Source organism: Chiloscyllium plagiosum, unplaced genomic scaffold (genome assembly GCF_037043375.1).
Source record: "Chiloscyllium plagiosum isolate Xiang-an unplaced genomic scaffold, Cpla_swu_hap1 HiC_scaffold_8, whole genome shotgun sequence".
Taxonomy (NCBI): Eukaryota; Metazoa; Chordata; class Chondrichthyes; order Orectolobiformes; family Hemiscylliidae; genus Chiloscyllium; species Chiloscyllium plagiosum.
Genome location: NW_028270146.1, coordinates 99604589 through 99627764, shown reverse-complemented (window position 1 = coordinate 99627764; position 23176 = coordinate 99604589). Strand labels below are relative to the sequence as shown.

At 43.5% G+C, this 23176-nt stretch overlaps 1 protein-coding gene across 2 annotated transcripts in view; it reads right to left on the bottom strand.

Moving 5' to 3' along the window:
• ino80 (INO80 complex ATPase subunit) overlaps positions 1-23176 on the bottom strand; it is a 215530-nt gene that overhangs the window by 62346 nt on the left and 130008 nt on the right. For both annotated transcript variants that reach the window (XM_043698306.2, XM_043698307.2), the window contains exon 26: positions 10651-10876. In XM_043698306.2, coding sequence (XP_043554241.2) covers positions 10651-10876 — 226 coding nt within the window. The remainder of the gene's footprint in view (positions 1-10650; positions 10877-23176) is intronic.

Here is a 23176-nt window from a genome sequence, read left to right as displayed (position 1 = left end):
TACCATTCAGCACAGGTTAACAGTGCATTTCCAAAGGAAGACAGACATTGATTTATTATCACAATCTTCTAATCTGGTGAAGGTTGCTGGATTAACATGAAGGATCAGAGAAGGTAGGTTTTCTCACTACCCAATCTCACCAATTCCATTTCTTCTGTTAAGTAGCATATGTTCCACTTTGGTTTAACTGGTATATTGTCACATTTGATGCATATCTTGCCCCTGCAGTTTGGTTAAATGTGTGGCTAGGTTGCTGAGCTCCACTTCTGCCTGGAATAAGCACAGATCTATGTCCCTTGTCCTACATCTGACCAGGACCTCTGTTGCTGTATGCGCTCCGGCCCATTCACCAATCTCAAATGTCTCAAAGACAATCCAGCTCTACCTCCAATATTACAGCTACACACACACAATCCATGGAGCTATGCCTCTAATATTACAATTGTGCAGGTGACTACCATCTGCCAAGTATGCTCTAGATATCCCTCTAGTTCTATTATTTACCTAAATGGCAAAGCTGGCATTTATTGATCTCTTGAATTCTTTAAGGTACACAAAGATCAAGGACACAATAAGAATTCCACAAATATGAATTGATCAACAGGCTAAAAATTGAGAAACACCTGCTAGAAGTGTGAGAGGGGTGACCAGAGATTTCCCTTAGTTGAAGGATTAATAAGGGGAGAAAGTGAGGTCTGCAGATGCTGGAGATCAGAGCTGAAAATGTGTTGCTGGAACAGCGCAGCAGGTCAGGCAGCATCCAGGGAACAGGAGAATCGACGTTTCGGGCATAAGCCCTTCTTCAGGAATGAGGAATGTGTGTCCAGCAGGCTAAGATAAAAGGTAGGGAGGAGGGACTTGGGGGAGGGGCGTTGGAAATGCAATAGGTGGAAAGAGGTCAAGGTGAGGGTGATAGGTCAGACTGGGGTGGGGGCGGAGAAGTCAGGAAGAAGATTGCAGGTTAGGAAGGCGGTGCTGAGTTCGGTGGATTTGACTGAGACAAGGTGGGGGGGGAGGGGAAATGAGGAAACTGGTGAAATCAGAGTTCATCCCTTGTGGTTGGAGGGTTCCTAGGCGGAAGATGAGGCGCTCTTCCTCCAACTGTCGTGTTGTTGTGGCCTGGCGATGGAGGAGTCCAAAGACCTGCATATCCTTGGTGGAGTGGGAGGGGGAGTTGAAGTGTTGAGCCACAGGATGGTTGGGTTGGTTGGTCCGGGTGTCCCAGAGGTGTTCTCTGAAATGCTCCGCAAGTAGGCGGCCTGTCTCCCCAATATAGAGGAGGCCACATCGGGTGCAGAGGATGCAATAGATGATGTGTGTGGAGGTGCAGGTGAATTTGTGGCAGATATGGAAGTTTATTTGGGGCCTTGGAGGGAGGTGTAGGCGCAAGTCTTGCACGTCCTGCAGTTGCAGGGGAAGGTGCCGGGAGTGGAGGTTGGGTTGGTGGGGGGTGTGGATCTGATGAGGGAGTCACGGAGGGAGTGGTCTTTACAGAATGCTGATAGGGGAGGGGAGGGAAATATATCCTTGGTGGTGGGGTCCGTTTGGAGGTGGCGGAAATGACGGCGGATGATACGCTGTACATGGAGATTGGTGGGGTGGTAGGTGAGGACCAGTGGGGTTCAGTCCTGGTGGCGGTTGGAGGGGCGGGGCTCAAGGGCGGAGGAACGGGAAGTGGAAGAGATGCAGTGGAGGGCATCGTCGACCACATCGAGGGGGAAATTGCGGTCCTTGAAAAAGGAGGCCATCTGGGTTGTACGTTTTTGGAACTGGTCCTCCTGGGAGCAGATGCGGCGGAGACGAAGGAATTGGGAGAATGGGATGGCGTTTTTACAGGGGGCAGGGTGGGAAGAGGTGTAGTCCAGGTAGCTGTGGGAGTCGGTCGGTTTGTAGTAGATGTCCGTGTTGATTCGGTCGCCTGAGATAGAAATAGAAAGGTCGAGGAAGGGGAGGGGGGAATCTGAGACTGTCCAGGTGAATTTGAGGTCGGGGTGGAAGGTGTTGGTGAAGTGGATGAACTGTTCAACCTCCTCGTGGGAGCACGAGGCGGCGCCGATACAGTCATCGATGTAGCGGAGGAAAAAGGTGGGGGGTGGGGCCAGTGTAGTTGCGGAAGATGGACTGTTCCACATATCCCACGAAGAGGCAGGCATAGCTGGGGCCCATGCGGGTGCCCATGGCTACTGCTTTTGTTTGGAGGAAGTGGGAGGATTGGAAAGAGAATTGGAAAGATTGGATTAACAAGGAGGCACACTTGGAAGGTAAATGGCAAGTGTTGCAAAGTGTAGATTTAGCATACGCTTGGTGCTACAGACTTGATGGGCTGAAAGGCCTCTTCTGAATTAAATTACACACATAAATACGGCAAACCTAACATTTGTAAGCAAGCATGGGCATCAATCATAACTACACTTCACGGGGATGCATGTGTAGGGTCGTAACTCAGACAGCTGCATTTGTGAACAAACAAGATACCACTGTCCACTGCAATGCAGTTTGATGGTGTTGGAGACTTTTTGAAGTGATTTGGTGAAGGAGTGGGAACTAGAACATACCATTATACACGAAAAATAAGATGCACAAAAATTGGGTGCGAAGGTAACACTGCAATAATAAATAATGAGAGAACAAACACCTGGTTGAACCAAGTACCTAGTCCTACCCTAAGTATACCCGGATGCAAGGTTTTAGAGAAAAAGGGGCATCAAGACTGAAATTGCTAGAGCTATTTAGGAGGTCTGGCAGGAACCCTTCTTCAGAAAAGAAGGCATCAGTAACACTGCAACTAATGCAAGAGTGAGAAGCTTTAACGGGGTGGAATCTGCATCAGTGGAGCTGAGAAACAGCAAGAGACAAAAAACGTTAATGGAAATTGTATATAAACTATATAAGTGTTATTGGAAATTGCATTAAACAGGAAATTTGAGATGTATGCAATAAGTATAAATATAGATGGTTATTTTGCATATAGATTGGGCAACCTGAATCAATAACAAGGCACAGAGGCAGAATTTTTAGTGTGCATATGGGATGGTTTCCTGGGCCAATACATTGAAGAATGCAATGAGAAAGGGATACTGGCAATCTGGTTGTGTGTGGCCCATTTGGGATGAGTGACCATAACGTCAGAGAATTCTTCAAGATGGAGAGAGGTGTAGTTGATTTTGAGACTAGGAACCTGAATTTAAATAGAAGAAACTATGATGCTATCAGGCACAAGTTGGCTATGATAGATTGGGAGACGTTACTTAAAGGGATTACAGCGGAACGACAATGGCAAACATTCAAAGAGCCAGTGAGTGAATTGCAATAATTGCTCATTGCTGCCTGACACAAAAGTTAAATGCAAAAGGTGTCTAAACCATGTCTTACAAAGGAAATTAAGAGATAGTTAGTGAGTTTTGAGAAGATTTGTAGCTCAGGCTGAGGGTCTGGATATAGGTTTGCTTGCTGAGCTAAGAGGTAGTATTAGATCTAAAGAGAAGTCATACAAATTGGCCAGATAAGAAACAGAACTGAGGAGTGGGAGCAGGGATTGATTAAGAAAGGGAAGACAGCATACAGGACTAAGCTTGTGGAGAACAAAAGAAGTGACTGTAAAAACAGTGTCGATAGATGTGTGAAGAGAAAAAGATTGAAGACAAATGTGGGTCCCTTATGGTCAGAAAGAGGAATTTATAACGGTGAACGAAGAAAAGGCTGACAAACTAAATATGAACATTGGTACTGTGTATACAAAGGGGACACAAGACACTGGAAACAATGGGGAACACATTTGGGTTCAGTAAGGAGGAGGAACTTAAGTAAATCAGTATTCATAGGGAAATGATGCTGAGGAAATTAATGAGGTTGAAGGCTGGTGTCAAATCTTAGGGTCTGATAACCTACATCCCAGAGTACTTAAGTTGCCCTCGAAATAGTGGATGCATTGGTGGTTATCTTTCAAGATTCTACAGATGCTGGAATACCTATTAAAGATTCAAAGGTAGCTAATATAACCTGTCTACTTAAAAAGGGAGGTAGAGAGAAAACCAGGAATTATGAACCAGTCAGCCTGAGATTGGTAGTGGGTGGTGGGGGTGGGGCGCCGCGAGGGCTCGAGATCTTTATAAAAGATTTGATAACAGAGTGCTTGCAAAATAATGGCAGAATCAGATAGCGTCAGCATAGGTTTATAAAAGGGAATCATGCTTGACAAATCGACTGGACTTCATGGATGTAACTGTAGAGTTCATGAGGAAGAGCCAGTATTTGTGGTTTATTTGAACTTTAAAAGGCTTTTGACAATACCCTACAAAATTATAGTCCATGGAATTGGGAATAGAATATTGAGATGGATAGAAAACTGGCTGGCAGACAGTGACTAGTGGAGCACCGCAAAGATCAGTGTTAGGACCCCAGCTATTCACAATACAGTATACATTAATGATTTAAAAGAGGGAACCAAATGTAATTTCTCCAAATTTGCAGAGGGCACAAAACTGGGGGAGAGGACAAGCTGACAGGAGGATGCAGAGATTCAGTGTGATTCAGACAAGGTGAGTAGGAAAATGCATCATAGATGCAGTATAAGTGAAAAAATATGAAATTATTCACTTTGGTAGCAAAAAACATGAAAAGCACATTTTTTAATGGGTAGAAACTGAGAAGGGAATGTGCAATCAGATCGGAGTGTTCTCGTACACCATTTACAAAGTAAGCACACAGGTGCAGCAAGCACTAAAGGCATATTGGTTTTCATAGTGACAGTGTTAGGCTACAGAAGCAGGGATGTCTTGGTGCAATTACACAGGGCCTTAGTGAGACCATTTCTCGAATAGTGTATGCAGTTTGTGCCCCCTATCTGAAGGACAATTTCTTGCAACAGAGGGAAGGTGGGACTGTTAAGATTATATTCACAACAAGATCAGAAGAACTGGGGGCGTGTGGGGGTGATGATCTCATTGAAACTTAGAAACGTTTGACAGGACTCGGTGTTGTAAATGCAGGAATGATGTTCTCGAGTGAGGGGACCCAGAGTCAGAGGTCACAGTCTAAAAATATGGAGTAAATCATTTATGTCAGAGATAAAGAGAAATTTCTTGACCCAGAGAGTGGTGAGTCTGCAGATTTCACTACCATCAAGAACTGTCTAGGACAAAACAAATCATATGATTCTCAAGAAGCTGGATAGGTGACCCATCCTCTTCACAGATGTTGCCAGACCTGCTGAGCTTTTCAAGCAACTTCTGTTTTTGCTTCTGATTTACAGCATCTGCAGTTCTTTCGGTTTTTATCTATGACTTCTTTCACAGAAATGGTGTGCAAGAGTATGGGGAAACAGCATGAGACTGAGTGTGTAAATGACACTTGTGAGAAGAGTTAGAGGAGGCACGGTGGGCCCAGTGGGCTTTTTCTGCATTATCATAACTTTAATTGTGTTAAAAGGATGCAAACATTAAGAGAATGGTTTCAATGATTACAGCCAACAGTTAGGAGTATACTGGAGAAGCTGGAGCTTCTCTTTCAGAAAGAAGAATTTGAGGAGATTTGATAGATTGCTCACAATCATGAGTAATCTGTAAAATTCGAGAGAAACTGCTCTCATTGTCAAAAGGGCCAACGGCTTGATGACATGGATATAAGATGATTGTCAACAGAATCAAAATATTCAAGGACATTGTTTTTACACAGCAAGTGGTTTAAATCTGAAAAGCATCTGAAGATGTGGTGGAGGCAGATTCAAATCATGGCTTTCAAAAAGGAAGTTGATAAATGAACTCCTGTATGGAAATATTTGCAGGGCTACATAAAAAGAAACAGTTAAACTGTTTTTGCAGAAATCTAACATTTTACTGGTCAATGGATTAATTTTCTTTAGTCATTTTAAGATTCTACAATTTCCCTCAAAGTAGACTCATCACCTCGGAGGACAACGGTAGCAGATGGCTTGATTAGTACTCCTGCAAGACTCTTCTGTTGCATATCCACATCTGCAAGATATCTGACAGAAAGCAGGCAAAGTATTGATCCTTCTTTATCATCTGCCCCATTCTAAACTCCAGTACAAGTACATGGAAAAATCAGAAATACTCCATTGGTTGCAGTCATACCTAGCACAAAGGAAACTGGTTGTGGTTGTTAATGTCAATCATGTCAGCTCCAGGATATCACTGCAGGAGTTCCTCAAGATGGAGCCTGAAGCTCACCATCTTCACCTGCTTCATTAATGACCTTTCCATCATCAGTTAAAAATCTCAATACCAGGTTACAGTCTAACAGGTTTATTTGGAAGTACAAGCTTTCAGAGCGCTGATCCTTTGTCAGGCATCTGGTGGGGCAGGATCACAGGACACAGAGTTTATAGTAAAAGATCAGAGTGTCATACAACTGATGTGATCTATTGAACAAACAGATTGCGGTTAAGTCTTTAAATCACTTAGAATGAGGAGACAGGATTCGATTGATTAAAATGTAAATCCCACAACTTCTTTCAAGTCACAGTCCCGAGATAACTTAAGGTTTTAGCAAAAAAAAGTGACATCTCATCTCAGACAATGCAGTAAAGGCATGAGGTTAGAGTTCATCTGTATCCCAACCTTGAGCGAGACTGGGCCTATTCCCAAAGTAGGAATTTATAAAATGTCATATGGACTGACTGCCTACAGACTATGCGCTTTTGAACAAAATAGAATGTATCTGCAAATATAAATCTATAAATGTAAATTCACCCCATAGACATATATGTGTGCATACACACATGTACGGAAGAGAGGGAGGAGTGAGAGTGAGTACACATGAGCATGCTTGGTAAAGTTAAGTATGTTAGAGTGTGATAGAGTATATGCCTGTGAGAGGGTGCGTGTGTGTGTGGGGGGGGGGGGGGAAGAGAGAGAGAAGAGAGAATGTGTGTGTGTGTGGGGATGTGTGTCTGAGAGAGAGCATGAGAGTGTGATTTAACGCAAGAGTGTCTATGAGTATGTGCGCTTGTGTAAGTGTGTGTACGAGTGTATAGTCAGGTGGGGTCACCGGTAGTTTGACATGAACCCACGATGCCAGCTGAGGCCGTCCTATTCGTTACTGAACTTAGCTATCAGCCTCTGCTCAGCAACTCTGTTGCTGCGTATCCTGAAGTTCACCTTGGAGGATGGTCACCCAAAAATCCAAGGCTGAATATCCTTGACTGGTGATATGTGCCCAAACTGGGAGGGGAGATCCCTGTCTGGCATTTGTTGCAGTGTCCAGTCATCATTTGTCGTAGCATCCGCTTGGCTGCACCAATATACCATGCATCGGGCATTCTTGCCTACAGCACAAGAGATAGACAACGTTGGCAAAGTCACATGAGTACTTGTTGCGCAGGGGGTGGGCGGTGTCTCCACATGTAATGGCAGTATTCATGTCAACACTGACATGTCTTGCAGTGGATGCCATGACAGGGTTGCATGGTGTTGTGGTCAATGTTGTCCTGAAGGCTGGGCAGTTTGCTGTGAACAATGGTCTGTTTAAGGTTTGTTGATTGTTTAAAGGAGAGAAGTGGAAGCAGAGGGAAGATCTTGGTGAGGTGCTCATCCTCATTGATAATGTGTTGCTAGTTGCAAAGAACATGGTGTAGTTTCTCTGCTCCTGAGTAGTACTGGACAATGAAGGATACCCTATCGGTCTTATCCCATGTCTGCTTCCTGAGGATGTCATTAGAGTTTCTCACTGTGGCATGTTGGAACTGGCAATCAATGAGTTGATAAGCACCCCATTCTAATGAGGACATCTTTGAGTACCTTCAGGTGTCCACTGCGTTCATCTGAACCGATCCTGTGTATAGGGCTTGACTGCAGGGAATCGCTGTTTTAGTGTGTTTAGGGTGGTGGAAGCTCGAGAAATGCAGCATCAGGGTTATCCGTGGCCTTGCAGTACTGAGGTGCCCGTCCTTGATGGAGACACATGTCCAAGAACCAGATCAATTCTTAAGAGTAGTCCATGGCATGTCTGATGGTGAGATGTGGTTTCTTGATATCACTGTGTAGTAATTTCAGTGACTCCTTGCCATGGGTCCAGAGGAAGAAAATGTCATCAATATATCTGGTGTGTAGTGTTGGTTGGCAGCAAAGTCGTCTTGTTCGAACATGTGCATGAAAACGTTGGCATGTTGGGGTGCAAATTTAGTCCCCATGGCTGTTCAGTGTGTCTGGAGTAAGAACTGGTTGTCGAAGGTAGAGACATTGTGGTTGAGGATGAAACTGATCAGTCATAGGATAGTGCCTGGAGATTGGCAGTTATTGGCATTGAGTACGAAGGCTGTTGCAGCGATGCCATTGTTGTGGGGGATGCTGGTGCAGAGTGCTGAAACGTCCATCGCGACAAGGCATGTTGCCAGCTCGACTGGCCCGTGGGTGCTGAGTTTCTATAAGAAATCTGTAGTGTCACAACAGAAGCTAGGATCCTATGTACAATGGGTTTCAAGATATCTTCACCAGAGAGGTTCTCTCACAGGGCCCTGTTGCTTGATATGATGGGACATCCAGGTGCATTGGCTTTGTGTATCACTGGAAGGCAGTAGAAGTCCCCCATGTGAGAAATACATGGGATGAGTATGCGTAGAGTACTCTGAGGACTGGATCAAGTCTTGATCGATCTATTTAGTTCACGGGTGTGATCTTTGGTTGATAGGTTGGTAGTTGCGCGCAGTGTTTGCAGTTACTACACATCCTTGTAGTAGTCTGCAAGGCTCCTCCAATGTCTGCTGGTTTGACAACAATGGTGCGGTTGCGCACACCCCCTCTCAGTCACACTCAAACACACTTTACCAAGCCCACACATGCACTCATATATATAAGTCTATGGGTGTACGTGCATTTGCAGACACATTCTATTTTGTTCAAAAAGCGCACACAATCAGTAGGCAGTCAGCCTGGGAGATTTAATAAATTTCTACTTTGGAAATAAAACCAATCTGACTTAAGGTTGGGATACAGACAAGCTCTAACCTCACATCTTTAATGCATTGTCTGAGCGGAGATGTTTTCTCAGGACTGTGACTTGAAAGTAGTTCTGGGATTTACATATCAATCAAAACCTGCATCCCCATTCTAAGTGATTAAAGACTTAACAGCAATCTGGGTTTGTTCAATACAACATATTAGTTGTACTACGCTTTGATGTTTTACTATAAAAATTGTATCCTATGATCCTGCCCCACGAGCTACCTAACAAAGGAGCAGTGCTCTGAAAGCTTGTACTTCCAAATAAACCTGTTGGACTATAACCGAGTGTTGAGATTTTTAACTTTGCCCATCCGAGTCCAACACAAACATGGCTTTCCTTCATCATAAGAGGTTAAGAATGTTCACTGACAATTATACAATGTCAATACTATTTATGACCTACAGAGACTTTAGTCAATGTCTATATACAGCAAGATCTAAACAACTTTCAGGCTTGGGCAGATAAGTGGCATATGACATTCGCAACATAAGTGCCAATAAGAGAAAAGCCAATCATCTCCCCACGACATTCAATGGCAAATGCCCTAATTTTTTCTTTGGGGGGGAGGGGGGGGGTGTTATCATTCCATTAGAAACTGAAGTGGACTATAATCTGGGAATTATGCAGCAAATAACTTATTTCCTCACTCCCTGGAAGTGACCTACCAACAAGGCACAAGGCAGGAGTGAGATGGAACATTTCCTACTTGCTTGGATGAGTGGAACACTCAAGACATTCCATACTTTGCAGGACAGAAAAAAACAGCTTTGATAGCTTAAATATTCACCCCCTCAATGGTATCAGTGTGCACTATTCACAAGATGCACTGCAACAAATCACAATGTCATTTTTAATAGCACCTACCAAAACTGCGACCTGTACCATTTAGAGGCATGGAAACACCATCACTTACAGGTTCTCTTCAAAGCCACACATCATACCAATTTGAAACTACATTACTGTTCCTTCAAATGCTGCTGGAACCTTTCCTAACATCATAGTGGGTATATCTACACCAGGCAGATCCTAGCAGTTCAAGAGAACCAAAGTGGTGTGCTGCTTTCAAGGGCATTTAGGAATGAGCAACAAATGCTAGCCCCCACCCCTTGTCAGTGAGGCTCAACCACATGAAATCTCCAGTTAAAGAACAGTCACAAAGAGAATCTAGTGATATCACAGACCAGTATTACGGAAGTCAAATACTCCTCCAGTAGGAGTTACTAAATTCAAAGTATTGTTGAGAAAAGATAAACCGCTCACTTTGCAGGCACTTGCTGTCATGTCTGCAATTTTGTGAACTGCGTGTAAGCCAAAAAGCCCCAGACAATTGATAGTCAATACACATACATTTACCAACACTAAGGGGCCAACTGAGTTACACTTGCACAATGTGCTGGATATTGCCTACACCCTATAAATAGGGCAACTGGGTTGCCAATGGGATTGAACACAACCCAAGGTGTTGAGGGGGCAGAACTGATCTACAGATTGCTCGAATCCAACACACAAGCGACAAGTCAATTTCAAGCAAGCTTCCCTCAATGTAGTAGTTACAACAATGCCTGACAGAAACAAAAAACAACGATCTGGGGCCTAGTTTATAACAGTTGAAGATTAAGCTTCTGACATAACTCTCACATATTTATTTAACAAAATAGAATCAGAGGAGTGAAATTCTCATCTATTTACCAGGAATCCTAATGAAGGACCAGCCATGCCTCGACTGAACAGCTAACAAACCCCCAGGATTTTCAAGAAAGAAGAAAGACAGCCGATTTCTCCAATGAAGAGCTAGCTCTGGGGTTCCATACAAGAGGCACTGCTTGACAGTGAGGTGGCCACCTTCCTTCATCAATCGACGCTCGTTCTCTGCACTCCGATCACAACAGTAGATGTCCCGTGGAACAGCAGTCACCTGAGATACATATAGGGCAGGACATTAATGTTAACCCAGAAAAAGCATTACATCAATACACTACACAGTTAAAGTCAATCACACTGCAGATTTTGTCATTAGCACCAATTCAACAGTGCTAGTCGTTCATTACAATACTACTTATGGCTTTTATACGGAGCTATATTGATGATCTGGATGAAGGAACGAAGGACACTGCTGAAGATGACACAAAAGATAGGTAGAGGGACAGGTAGTGTTGAGGAAGTGGGGAAGCTGCAGAAGGACTGAGGCTAGGAAAGTGGGTAAAGAAACGTAAATGGATTGCACCGCCAGAAATGAGGTAATGCACTTTAGTGGGAATAATAAGTAGTGCAGACTATTTTCTAAATGAGGAAAATGCTTCATAAATCTGAAGCACAATGGGACTTCGGAGTCCTAGTTCAGGATTCTTTTAAAAGTTAACATGTAGGTTCAGTTGCCAGTTAGGAATGCAAATGCAATGTTGGCATTGCAAGAGGGCTAGAATACAAGAGTAGAAATGTACTGCTGAAGCTGTATAAATCTCAGGTCAGATCGTATTTGCAATGTTGATAGCAGCTTTGGGTCCCATATCGAAGGATAGCTGTGCTGGTCTTAGAGGATGCCAGAGAAGATTCATAATAATGATCCCAAGAATGAAGAACTTGTCATAAGAGAGGAGGAGAACTCCTGGTCTGTATTTAATGGAGTTAAGAAGGTTGAGGGGAATGTTATTGAAACTTACAGAATACTGAGAGGCCTGAATACAGTGGACTTGGAGCTGGCTTTTCCACTATTACGAGAGACTGTGACCAGAGTGTACAGCATCGGAGTGAAGGCCTTAAGAACTAAGATGAGAAGGAATTTCTTCAGAGGGTGATGAATCTGTGCAACTCATGGCCTTTTCTGGCAAAGTCATTCAGTGTCTTTAAGACAGATTGATAGGCTCTTGATTAGTAAAAGGCTAGAGGGTTGCAGGAGAGTGGGGTTGAGAAACATATCAGCCATGATTGAATGGGAGAGCAGACTTGATGGCCCGAATGGCCTAATTTTGCTCTAATATGTCTTCAGCAATTAGAATACTGTTTCAGCAAGATTGAGTTTCCTGAACCAAACTGACGAATTTTTACTTAGTCTAAGGCAGAAAATATAACTCAATTTTTAATTCCAGATCAAGTTATGCACCACACTCTCGATCAAGATGTGAACTAAAAATGGAAGAGGATAGGATTGGAAAAAATAAAGAAAAAGTTAAAATTACTTAAATGTTTAAATTCTCAGATATGCTTAAAACTGTGAAGAAAAGAAACTCTACACTTGTGGAAATTAACTTTCACTCTAAGATTCCAAGGAAATAACTAATGCTAACCAGTGGGTTAAAAGCTTGACTCATACATCAGCCTTTCAGGTAGAATAGAGGTAAATACATCAACTACACCTCCTCTCAATGTTCTAATACCAAAACTTCTGGAGGAGCACAACCTCAGATAGTAACTTTATTTTTATTTCAAAAATATACTTTATTCATAAAATATTTTGATGATGTGTACAATTGGTGGTGCTATTCATAGGCGCACCTTGCACTTCTTTACATACAGAGATCGGAATTAATCATTCGTATATACAGGTCTGTATGTTTACCATCCATATACTTAGCAGAGGCTTCAGCGGAGCCCACTTACTGAGTGGGCCCCCTGTTTTTCTTTGGTAGGCAGATGTTACACAGTGGTCTTTCCCCACCGCGCCTTGGCGGCAGCTGCCCCAAGCTTCAGCATGTCCCTCAACACAGTCCTGGACCTTGGAATGTGCCAGTCCAAAACACTCAGTAGGGGTCAGCTCCTTCAGCTGGAAGATCAACAGGTTTCGGACAGACCAAAGAGCGTCTTTCACGGAGCTGATGATACTCCAGGCACAGTTGATGTTCATCTCAGTGTGCGTCCCAGGGAACAGACTGTAGAGCAAAGTCCCACGTCACAGAGCTGCTCGGGACGAACCTCGACAAACACCACTGCATTCCTCTCCAGACTTCCTTTGCAGAGGTACATTCCAGAAGGTGGTGTATGACAGTCTCGCCCCCTCCACAGCCGCTTTGATGGCAGCGTGCGGTGCGGTGCAGGAGAGAGTCCGGACATGCATGAAGGATCTCACAGGCAGAGCCCTTCTCACCATCAGCCAAGCCATGTCTTGGTGCTTGTTGGAAAGTTCTGGCGATGAGGCATTCTGCCAAATGACTTTGACAATCTGCCCAGGGAACCACTCGACAGGATCCAACCTCTCCTTTTCCCAAAGAGTCTCAAGGACACCACATGCTGACCACTTCCTGATGGACTTGTGGTCAAAGGTGTTTTTCTTCATAAATTTCTCCATGAAGGACAGGTGATACGGAACGGTCCAACTACTCAGAGCGTTCCGCAGCAGCGAGGCCAGGCCCATCCTTCGCAACACAGGGGACAGGTAGAACCTCAGTACGTTGTGACACTTGGTGTTTGCGTATTGGGGATCCACGCACAGCTTGATGCAGCCACACACAAAGATGGTCATCAGGGTGAGGGTGGCACTGGGTGTGTTTTCTCCCCCTTTGCCCATATTTTTATACATCGAGTCCCTTCGGACATGGTCCATCTTTGATCTCCATATAAAATGGAAGATGGCCCGGGTAACTGCGACAGCACAGGTTCTGGGAATAGGCCAGACCTGTGCCACATATAACACCGACAGTGCCTCACATCTGATGACCAGGTTTTTTTCCCTGCGATGGAGAGCGAACGTAGCTTCCATCTGCCCAGTTTCTGCCTCACTTTCCTGATACGATCCTCCCAAGACTTGGCGCACGCCCCAGCCCCTCTGAACCAAATACCCAGCAACTTCAGGTGGTCAGTCCGGATGGTGAAGGGGATGGAGGATTGGTCGGCCCAGTTCCCGAAGAGCATGGCCTCGCTCTTGCCGAGATTTATCTTGGCCCCAGAGGCCTGTTCGAACTGGTCACATATGCACATGAGTCTGTGCAGAGACAGCGGATCAGAGCAGAAAACAGCAACGTCATCCACGTACAGGGAGGTCTTAACCTGTAGGCCCCCGCTGCCAGGAATAATCACCCCTCTCAGGCTCGCATCCTTCCTGATGGACTTGGCAAATGGCTCTATGCAGCACACAAACAAGGCAGGAGAGAGAGAGGGCAGCCCTGCCTGACTCCAGATCTGACTGAGAAGCTATCTGATTCCCACCCATTGATTGAGACTGCACTAACAATGTTGGTGTAGAGCAGTCGGATCCAATTGCAGATTCCCTCCCCAAAGCCCATTTTGGAGAGAACATCTCTCATATACGTATGCGATATCCTGCCAAAGGCTTTCTCCTGGTCCAGGCTGATGAGGCTGGTGTCCAACCCCCTGTCCTGCATGTAGGGGATCGTATGCCTGAGGAGTGAGAGATTCTCAGCAATCTTCCTGCCCGGCACAGCACAGGTTTAATCAGGGTGGAACATCGATCCCAGAGCAGAGCTGACCCGGTTGGCGATGAACTTTGACAAGTTTTTGTAATCCGCATTCAATAGTGAGATTGGTCTCCAATTTCTGATTTCCTCCCTCTCCCCCTTCCGCTTGTAGATGAGGGTGATGCAACCTCAGATAGTAACATCATGATTTTAGTTAAGAGTGTGATCACCTGAAATTGCTAGCCAATTGCTCAACACCTAGGAAAATTAGCTCACTCTGCAGTTAGTGTTACTCTCACTACACAAACAAACATACAGCATATTTGTTGTTACCACTCAAGTCGCATTGACATTCATCATGAAATCTCACTGCATGCATCAGTACACTACATAGCTGGTGCTATCTTCAATAAGTATTGATATACTGCAGTTAGTGTGACACCAACACAAATACACTGCACAGTTAGCAACAATCCCATGACAACTTTTCAAAATACTGCAGTTACTACTCAATCTTTTTATACAACACACACAGGAGCTGAAAATGTGTTGCTGGAAAAGCACAGCAGGTCAGGCAGCATCCAGGGAACAGGAGAATCGACGTTTCGGGCATAAGCCCTTCTTCAGGAATGCAACACACACACACACACACAACATAAAGGCACATTGCTGTTTGTCTGACATCACATCAATTGGCACATCACATCTAAGGGCAGCTCAGACTGCTGTGTACTATTTTCTCATCATTTGAATGTTTTGAGGCACAATGTACTCAGACTCCCATATCTCCCCATGGTTGTGCTAAAACCAGAAAATATTTATTCTTCAGGGCACAACAGCTAACTGCAAAGCTTCCGGAACATGGGCACAGGAATAGGCTTTTAAGCCAGAGTCTGTCCCATTATTTAATGAGCTAATAGCTGATCTGTCACTTAGCTGCATATACCTTTGGCGCCACTCACCAAGAATCAATAATTATTCTTCTTTAACATCGCTGTTTAACAAAAAACATTTAACGCAGATTTAAATTAACACTGATCCAGCGGAATTTCAAACTTCTACCAAGTTTGTGCAAAGTGCTTCTTAATATCTCTGCTGAACAATCAGGCCCTAATTCTCAGACTATGCTCTCTAGCTCGAGAATCCCCAACCAATAGGAATAGCTTGCCCTAATCTAACTTGTCTACTTGTTAATACCCTGGAGACTTGGATCAAATCACCCTGTAACCTTCTACAGCAATCAGGCCTTATTTTTATACGTTTTCCTTATAACAACCTGCGAAGTCCAGATATAATTCTTGGAAACTTATATTGTACTTCCTTCAAGGCTAGCATATCCTTCCTAAGGAGTGATGCCCAGATCTGCTCATGGTATTCCAAGTGGGGTCATCACAGTTGTGTGTAATTACAGGTAGAAAGTGAGGACTGCAGCTGCTGGAGACCAAAGTCGAGAGTGGTGCTGGAAAAGCACAGCAGGTCAGGCAGCATCCAAGAAGCAGGAGAATCGACATAATGCAGGGCTTATGCCCAAAACATCGCTTCTCCTGCAACTTGGATGCTGCCTGACCTGCTGTGCTTTACAAGCACCACACTCTCGACTTTGCATAATTACAGCACTCGTGTAGTCCCATCCTCTTGACATAAAGGCAAGAATTCCATTAGCCTTCCTGATTATTTTGTAGACTGCTCATCATATTTTAAAGATCTGTGCACCTGAATCTCCATGTCTCTTTGGACATCCACTGTATTGAACTTCATTTCATCTAGAAAATACCCTGATTTATCCTTTTTTAGTGCAAACTGAGTAACTTTCCACCTGATTATATTGAACTCCACCTGCCACATTTTTACTCAGTCTCGCAATATTCCTTTGTAAATATATTATCTGCATTGTCGACAATGCTACCTGTTTCACCAGCAAATTTGGAAATAAGACTTTCTATGTCATTATGTGTCTTTGAAAAATAATGTAAATAATTAAGGCCTCTTTGTGGGACACCACTGATTACACACTGACAATTTCATTACCTATCGATTATTAAATCATTAGTAAGAAACAAAATAGGGTCAGATGGTGTAAAATCTGTGTGGGTATAATTGAGGAATCGCAAAGGTTAAAAAACCATAGTTGGAGGTATGTACAGGCCTCCGAATAGTAGCCAGGAACTAGAGCACAAGATATACCAGGAGATAGGTGTATAGGAAAGGCAAAGTTAGTGTTCATGGGGGATTTAAATATGCCGGTGGACGGGGAACATCAGGCTGGTAATGGATTGCACGAAAAGGAATTTGTGGAATGTCTAAGAGATGGCTTTTTGATGCAGCTTGTGGTGGAGCCCACTAGGGAACAGGCAATCTGGATCAGTGATGTGCAACGAGGCAGACTTGATAAAGGACTTGGTGGAGTAACCCTTGGGAGGCAGTGATCAAATTTACTCGACAGTTTGAGAGGGAGAAGATAGAATCAGGTATTATAGCTGAATAAAGGCAACTACAGAGGCCTGAGTGAGGAGTTGGGTAGAATCGACTGGGAGAGGAACCTAGCAGGAAAGACAGTAGAACAATAATGGCGGGGGGGTTAGATTAGATTAGATTACTTAGTGTGGAAATAGGCCCTTCGGCCCAACAAGTCCACACCGACCCACCGAAGCGTAACCCACCCAGACCCATTACCCCTACACCTAACACTACGGGCAATTTAGCATGGCCAATTGCCTAACCTGCACATTTTTTGGATTGTGGGAGGAAACCGGAGCACCCGGAGGAAACCCACGCAGACACGGGGAGAATGTGCAAACTCCACACAGTCAGTCGCCTGAGGCGGGAATTGAACCCGGGTCTCTGGCGCTGAGGCAATAGTGAGGCACTGTGCCACCGTGCCGCCCACGGTTATGGGAGTAATTCAGGAGACACAGCATAAATTCACCAACGGAAAAAGCAGCATGGTACAGGGAGGATAAAGCAACCATGGCTGACTAGGGAAGTCAGGGATAGCATAAAAGCAAAAAAGAAAGCATATAATGTGGTGAAGGGCAGTGGGAAACCAGAGGATTGGGAAGCTTACAAAGACCTGCAGAGGGCAACTAAAAAAGAAATAAGGAGGGAGAAGGTTAAATATGAGGGTAAGCTAGCAAGTAATATAAAGGAAGATTGTAATTGTTTCTTTAGATAGGGAAGTATAGAAGGTATATTTAGAAAGTTTGCAGATTACACCAAAATTGGAGGAATAGTGGACAGTGAAGTCATGATTTGGAGACGCTGGTGTTGGACTGGGGTGTACAAAGGGAAAAATCACAACACCAGATTATTGTCCAACAGGTTTATTTGGAAGCACTAGCTTTCAGAGCGCTGCTCCTTCATCAGGAGAATAAGATTGCAAGACACAGAACTTTTACTATAAATTCTATGAATGCTATGAAAGTGGAGTCACTGGTAGCTAAGATAGTGAAGGCGGCATTTGGTATGCTTGCCTTTATTGGTCACAGCATTGAGTATAGGAATTGGGAAATCATGGTGCGGCTGTACAGGACATTGGTTAGGCCACTTTTGGAATATTGCGTGCAATTCTGGTCTCCTTCCTATTGGAAGGATGTTGTGAAACTTGAAAGGGCTCAGAAAGGATTTACAAGGATGTGGCCTGGGTTGGAGGATTTGAGTTACAGGGAGTGGTTGAAAAGGTTGGGGCTGTTTTCCCTGGAGCGTCGAAGGCTGAGGGGTGACCGTATACAGGGTTGTAAAATCATGAAGGACATTAATAGGGTAAATACACAAGATCTTTTGCTGGAGTTGGGGGAAAAGGAAGAGGAAGAGGAAGAGTCCATAACTAGAGGGCATGGGGGGTGGGGGGGGGTGTGGGAGGAGAGAAGGAAGACGATATAAAAGGGACCTGAGAGGCAACCTTTTCACGCTGAGGGTGGTGCAAGTATGGAATGAGCTGCATGAGGAAGTGGTGGAGGCTGGTACAATTCTAACATTTAAACGACGTCTGGATGGATATGTGAATAGGAAGGGTTTGGAGGGATATGGGCTAGGTGCTGGCAAGTACAATTAGATTGTATTGGGATATCTAGTTGGCATGGACGAGTTGGACCGAAGGGTCTGTTTCCATGCTGTACATTTCTATGACTATGACTCTAAAGGACAAATCAGAGGCAAAAGTGCACATTGGGCTGCTGGAAAATGACACTCTAGAGATGATAGTACAAAAAACAAAGAGAATTTACAGCCCAGGCACAGGCCCTTCGGCCTTCTAAGCCTGAGCCAATCCAAACCCACTCTCTAAACTTGTCGCCCATTTCCTAAGCATCTGTATCCCTCTGCTGCCCACCTACTAATGCATCTCTCTAGATGCATCGTAAATGATGCTACAGTGCCTGCCTCTACCACCTCTGCTGCTAACGCGTTCCAGACGCCCACCAACTTCTGAAGTACTTGCCACGTGTATCCCCCTTAAACTTTCCACCTCTCACATTTAAAGCGTGACCTCGTTACTGAATTCTTCACCCAGGGAAAAAGCCCATCTGTCCACCCTGTCTCTACCCTTCATGATTTTGTCGACCTTTATTCTCTTGTATTCTTTTCACAGTCCCCATGCTTTCTGCTACTCCACCAGTTTGTGTTATCTGCAAACTTGCTGATCATACCAGTAGTGCCCTCTTCTAGATCATTCATGTATATCACAAACAACTGTGGCCCCAGCACAATGGAACATTACTGGTCACCTTTCTCCATTTCGAGAAACTCCCACCAACTACTACTCTGTCTCCTGTCTCTGTCAACGAGTTTTTTTTATCTACCTCGCTAGAAAACCCTGCAGACCATGTGACTTCACTTTCTCTGTTAGTTTACCATGGGGAACCTTATCAAACGCCTTACTGAAGTCCATGTATATGACATCCATAGCCCTTCCTTCATCTATCAACTTGGTCATTTCCTCAAAAGAACTCTATTACATTGGTAAGGCACGATCTCTTCCACATAAAACCATTTTACCCATCACTGATAAGCCCATTCTTTTCCAAACATAAATAGATTTTATCCCTCTGTACCTTCTCCAGCAACTTTCCCACCATTGACGCCAGTAGTGGCAAATGAAATGGCTGAGGAACTGAATAATTACTTTGCATTAGTCTGCACAGTGGAAGTAATATCCCAGAAATTCAGGAGTGAGAGAGCAAAGCTGAGTATGGTGGCCATCACCAAGGACAAGGTGCTAGAAAAACTGAATAGCCTGAAAGTGGATAAAGCACCCGGACCAGATGGACTACGGGAGATAGCTGAAGGGACAGTAGAGGTGTTAACAGTGATCTTTCAAGAATCGCTACCATCAGGGAGGCTTTCAGAGGATTGGTAAATTGCTAACGTGTTTAAAACTGAGTAAAGCAAAGTTGGAAAATTGTAGACCGATTAGCCTCACCTGCGTCTTATGGTCTTATCTTTACTTTCTGTCACCTGCTCAAACAATTTCCCACACGTCATTAATGTGCTCTCAATTCCGTGGGCTAACTTAATTAGTTCTCTCTCTTATGTGGGGTTTTATCAAGCTTCAAGAAGCCCATGTAAACATCAATAGACCACCTTAGTCACCTTTTCAAAGATTCCATGAACCTATCTGCTATTATTCCATGCTGCCTCTTCCTGACTAACAGATTTCAAGGGCTTCGATTAACCTACCCTTGATTATGGACTCTGACAATTTCCTCACTACAGATGCTGACTAACTAGTCTGTAATTCCATGGTTTTCCTCTTTTACCTTTCTTAAAAGTTTGACATGCAATTTTCCAATCCAGAGGGACAACTCCTGAATGTACGAAGCTCTGAAATATTATAGGTAGGGCCCGTGGCCTCTTGGAAACAATCAGGTACCAGGATTGGTCAATCTTTAATTTCATCAATGTCCTTATTACCAATGTTTTACGTTTACTTTATTCAGTACCCATTCCCAATACACTATTAATAAAGATAGAGACTTCTGGCATGCTTTCCTCCTTTTCTAGTATAAATACCAAGGCAAAGTTACTATTCAGTAGATCTTCCATTTCCCCACAGTTACTGGCAATATCCCCAGTTTGAATTTTTTTTAGTAGGACAACACTGCTTCTGACAACCCGCTTTCCCTTTACGGAACTATAAAATTTATTAATTTTGATGGCACTGGCAAAATTCCTTCTATAATCCCTTGTAGTAGCTCTTAGCTGCTTTGTGGCCTTTTTGTGGTTTTTGTATTTTTCCCCCATTTGTCAGCATCTGTACTTTCCCCCCTCCACATTTTTGTATTTTCTTTCTTTTAGTTTTATGCTGTCCCTGATATCTTTAATTGTCCATGATTGTTTTTCTGACAAATGGAGCTTTTCCCTCTTAAGGGTATAAATTAGTTTTGCATGGTATTAACTATTTCTTTAAACACCCTCCAGTGCTCTTCAATTGTTTTGCCCATGAGATGTTTCCTGTTTACAGTGGGCAGTCTTTGTCTTATTGTTAGAGCCAGTCTTAACCTAAATCTATAACTATAGTAGCCGGTTCATACTTTTCGCTTTCAAACACTACATTGAAATAGAGCATGTTATGATCCCATTTTGATAAATGTTCACATTCCATTAGGTCACTAATTAAAACTGGTCCATGGCTCATTACTAAATCCAATATTGTGTCCCATTGTTGCACCCTGGACATATTGCTGTGGGAAATTACCCCAGAGACACTCCAGAAATTTACAACATTTTTTGATAGGTGCTTGCCTGCTGCTTTCAATCTGTTAAAGTCAAAATCCCCCATTAATATTACTCTGGTCTTGATACACAGTTGCCTTATTTCCACCTTTATATAATCTAGCATTACAGGGTTGCTATTGGGGGTCCGTACATAACACATTAGTTTTGATCCTTTACGGCTCCTCCGTTTTACCCAGTCTCCACTGAATTCTTTACCCTTATTATGTCCTTCATCATTGAAGCAATCAGTAAGTCTACCTCATTTGTAATTTTCCCTGTTGACCTTAGAAACCTACAACTTCGTACAGTCCTTTATCTGAAATCCGAAAAGCTCCAAAATCCAAAACATTTTTCGTCAAGTGTGCAGCGTCAGTTTGGCATGCGAACAGGTGACCCAACTCCACACCCACTTAAACCACATCACTCAGATGTGATGTAGTGGCATGGCCCAGCACTGGTAGGTGTCAATTGTACTATTCACATGTGCGTCAGCTGTTAGGTAATTTTTTAAATTTCACTGTGAAAATGTCACTTATTCCAAAATCTGAAAAATTCAGAATTCCAAGAAACTGCCAAAGATTTTGGATAAAGGATTGTGTACCTCTTATATTTAGTTCCCAATCCACAGTATCCTATATTCGAACAGATGAAAGACTCAACAGACAATCAAGGTATTTTTCAATGCATAATTTCAGTTACATCACACTGTACATTTTTGCTATAAATTCTGTGCCTTAGAATTGTGTCCTCCACAACCACCTGATGAAGGAGCGGCGCTCTGAAAACTAGCGTGCTTCCAATTAAACCTGTTGGACTATAACCTGGTGTTGTGCGATTTTTTAACTTTGTACACCTGAGTCCAACACCGACATCTCCAAACCATGACACTATCCTCTGGCTATGTCTCAATAATGGCTACTGTAGCATAATCTCCAATTTAAATTTGTGCCTGCAATTCATTCCTTACTCCCATTGCTTTTAATACATAGAACTTTTATTTTGGCAATACATGGCAAGCTGCCCCTCAGTACTAATACTGTATTCACATTATTTCTCGTCATGTTTAATCGATACATTTCTTCTAGTTTTGCCATTATCTCCCACACCTCAAATAGGATTCCTGATTTTGTTCATTCTGACATGTTATTTGATTTTGAAACTGTATTGACTGCCTCTGAGCTTCTTTAACCATTAATCCAGGCAAGTGACACTGATTGGTGATTGCCTTGAGAAACGAACTACAGAATGGCTGTCACCTACTTAAACTGAAAGACGTGCAAGTTATGCACATTCTCCCCAGTTTGAGGGCACTGTGAACTGATATATATAGCTTCCAGTATGCCTGAAATGGGCAAGATTAAAAAAGAGACGTCTCTTTTTTCAGCAATACCCAAGCTCTGTACTACCAAAGAAACATGATTGTGTGTCTGGGGAGATAAATCAAACATGCTAAGTACCACCAAATACAAAGCAGCCAGGTCACTGGGATGTCTATTGGTTGCTGCACCCAATTGAGGCTTATTAAAAGGTTTCAGCTTGACTCAGTTAGTAGGAGTCCCAACTTTGAATCCACGTTGTGATTTCATACCACAGCTACAGTACATGGTTAAGGATGACACAGTTGTTCAAACTGGATGTGGCACCACCTATCATTTAAACGTGATGCGAAACCAAGCAAGGGAGCGCACTTAAAACTCTAATTCACTGCATTTAGCCCTTTCGCAAAACAAACAAATGCACAGAAATCACATCATACAAACGATTCAACCAAAGAAATGACTGCCTAACACAGCATGGTGGGATTTACATTCAATTCATAAATCTGAACTTAAAAGCTAACCGTGACCATGATACATGGTTGATTGTCCAAAAACCCATCTGCTTCACTCATGTTCTTTAGGACAAATATTTACCTTCTGTGCTTGGTTTGGCCAATGAGTGACTCCAGATCGACAACAATGTGATTGACTACCTTTTCACTTGCTGAACAACTACTCCATTCAAGAGGGATGGGCACCAAATGCTGACCTCACCAGTGATGCCCATCAAATCATAGAATGAATCCTCCTTCTCCCACCCCCAGCTATGCTTGACCCTTTAAAACTGTTCTGTTCTATTTATCCAATTCCAGCTTTCATAATTTCAAATACTTCACA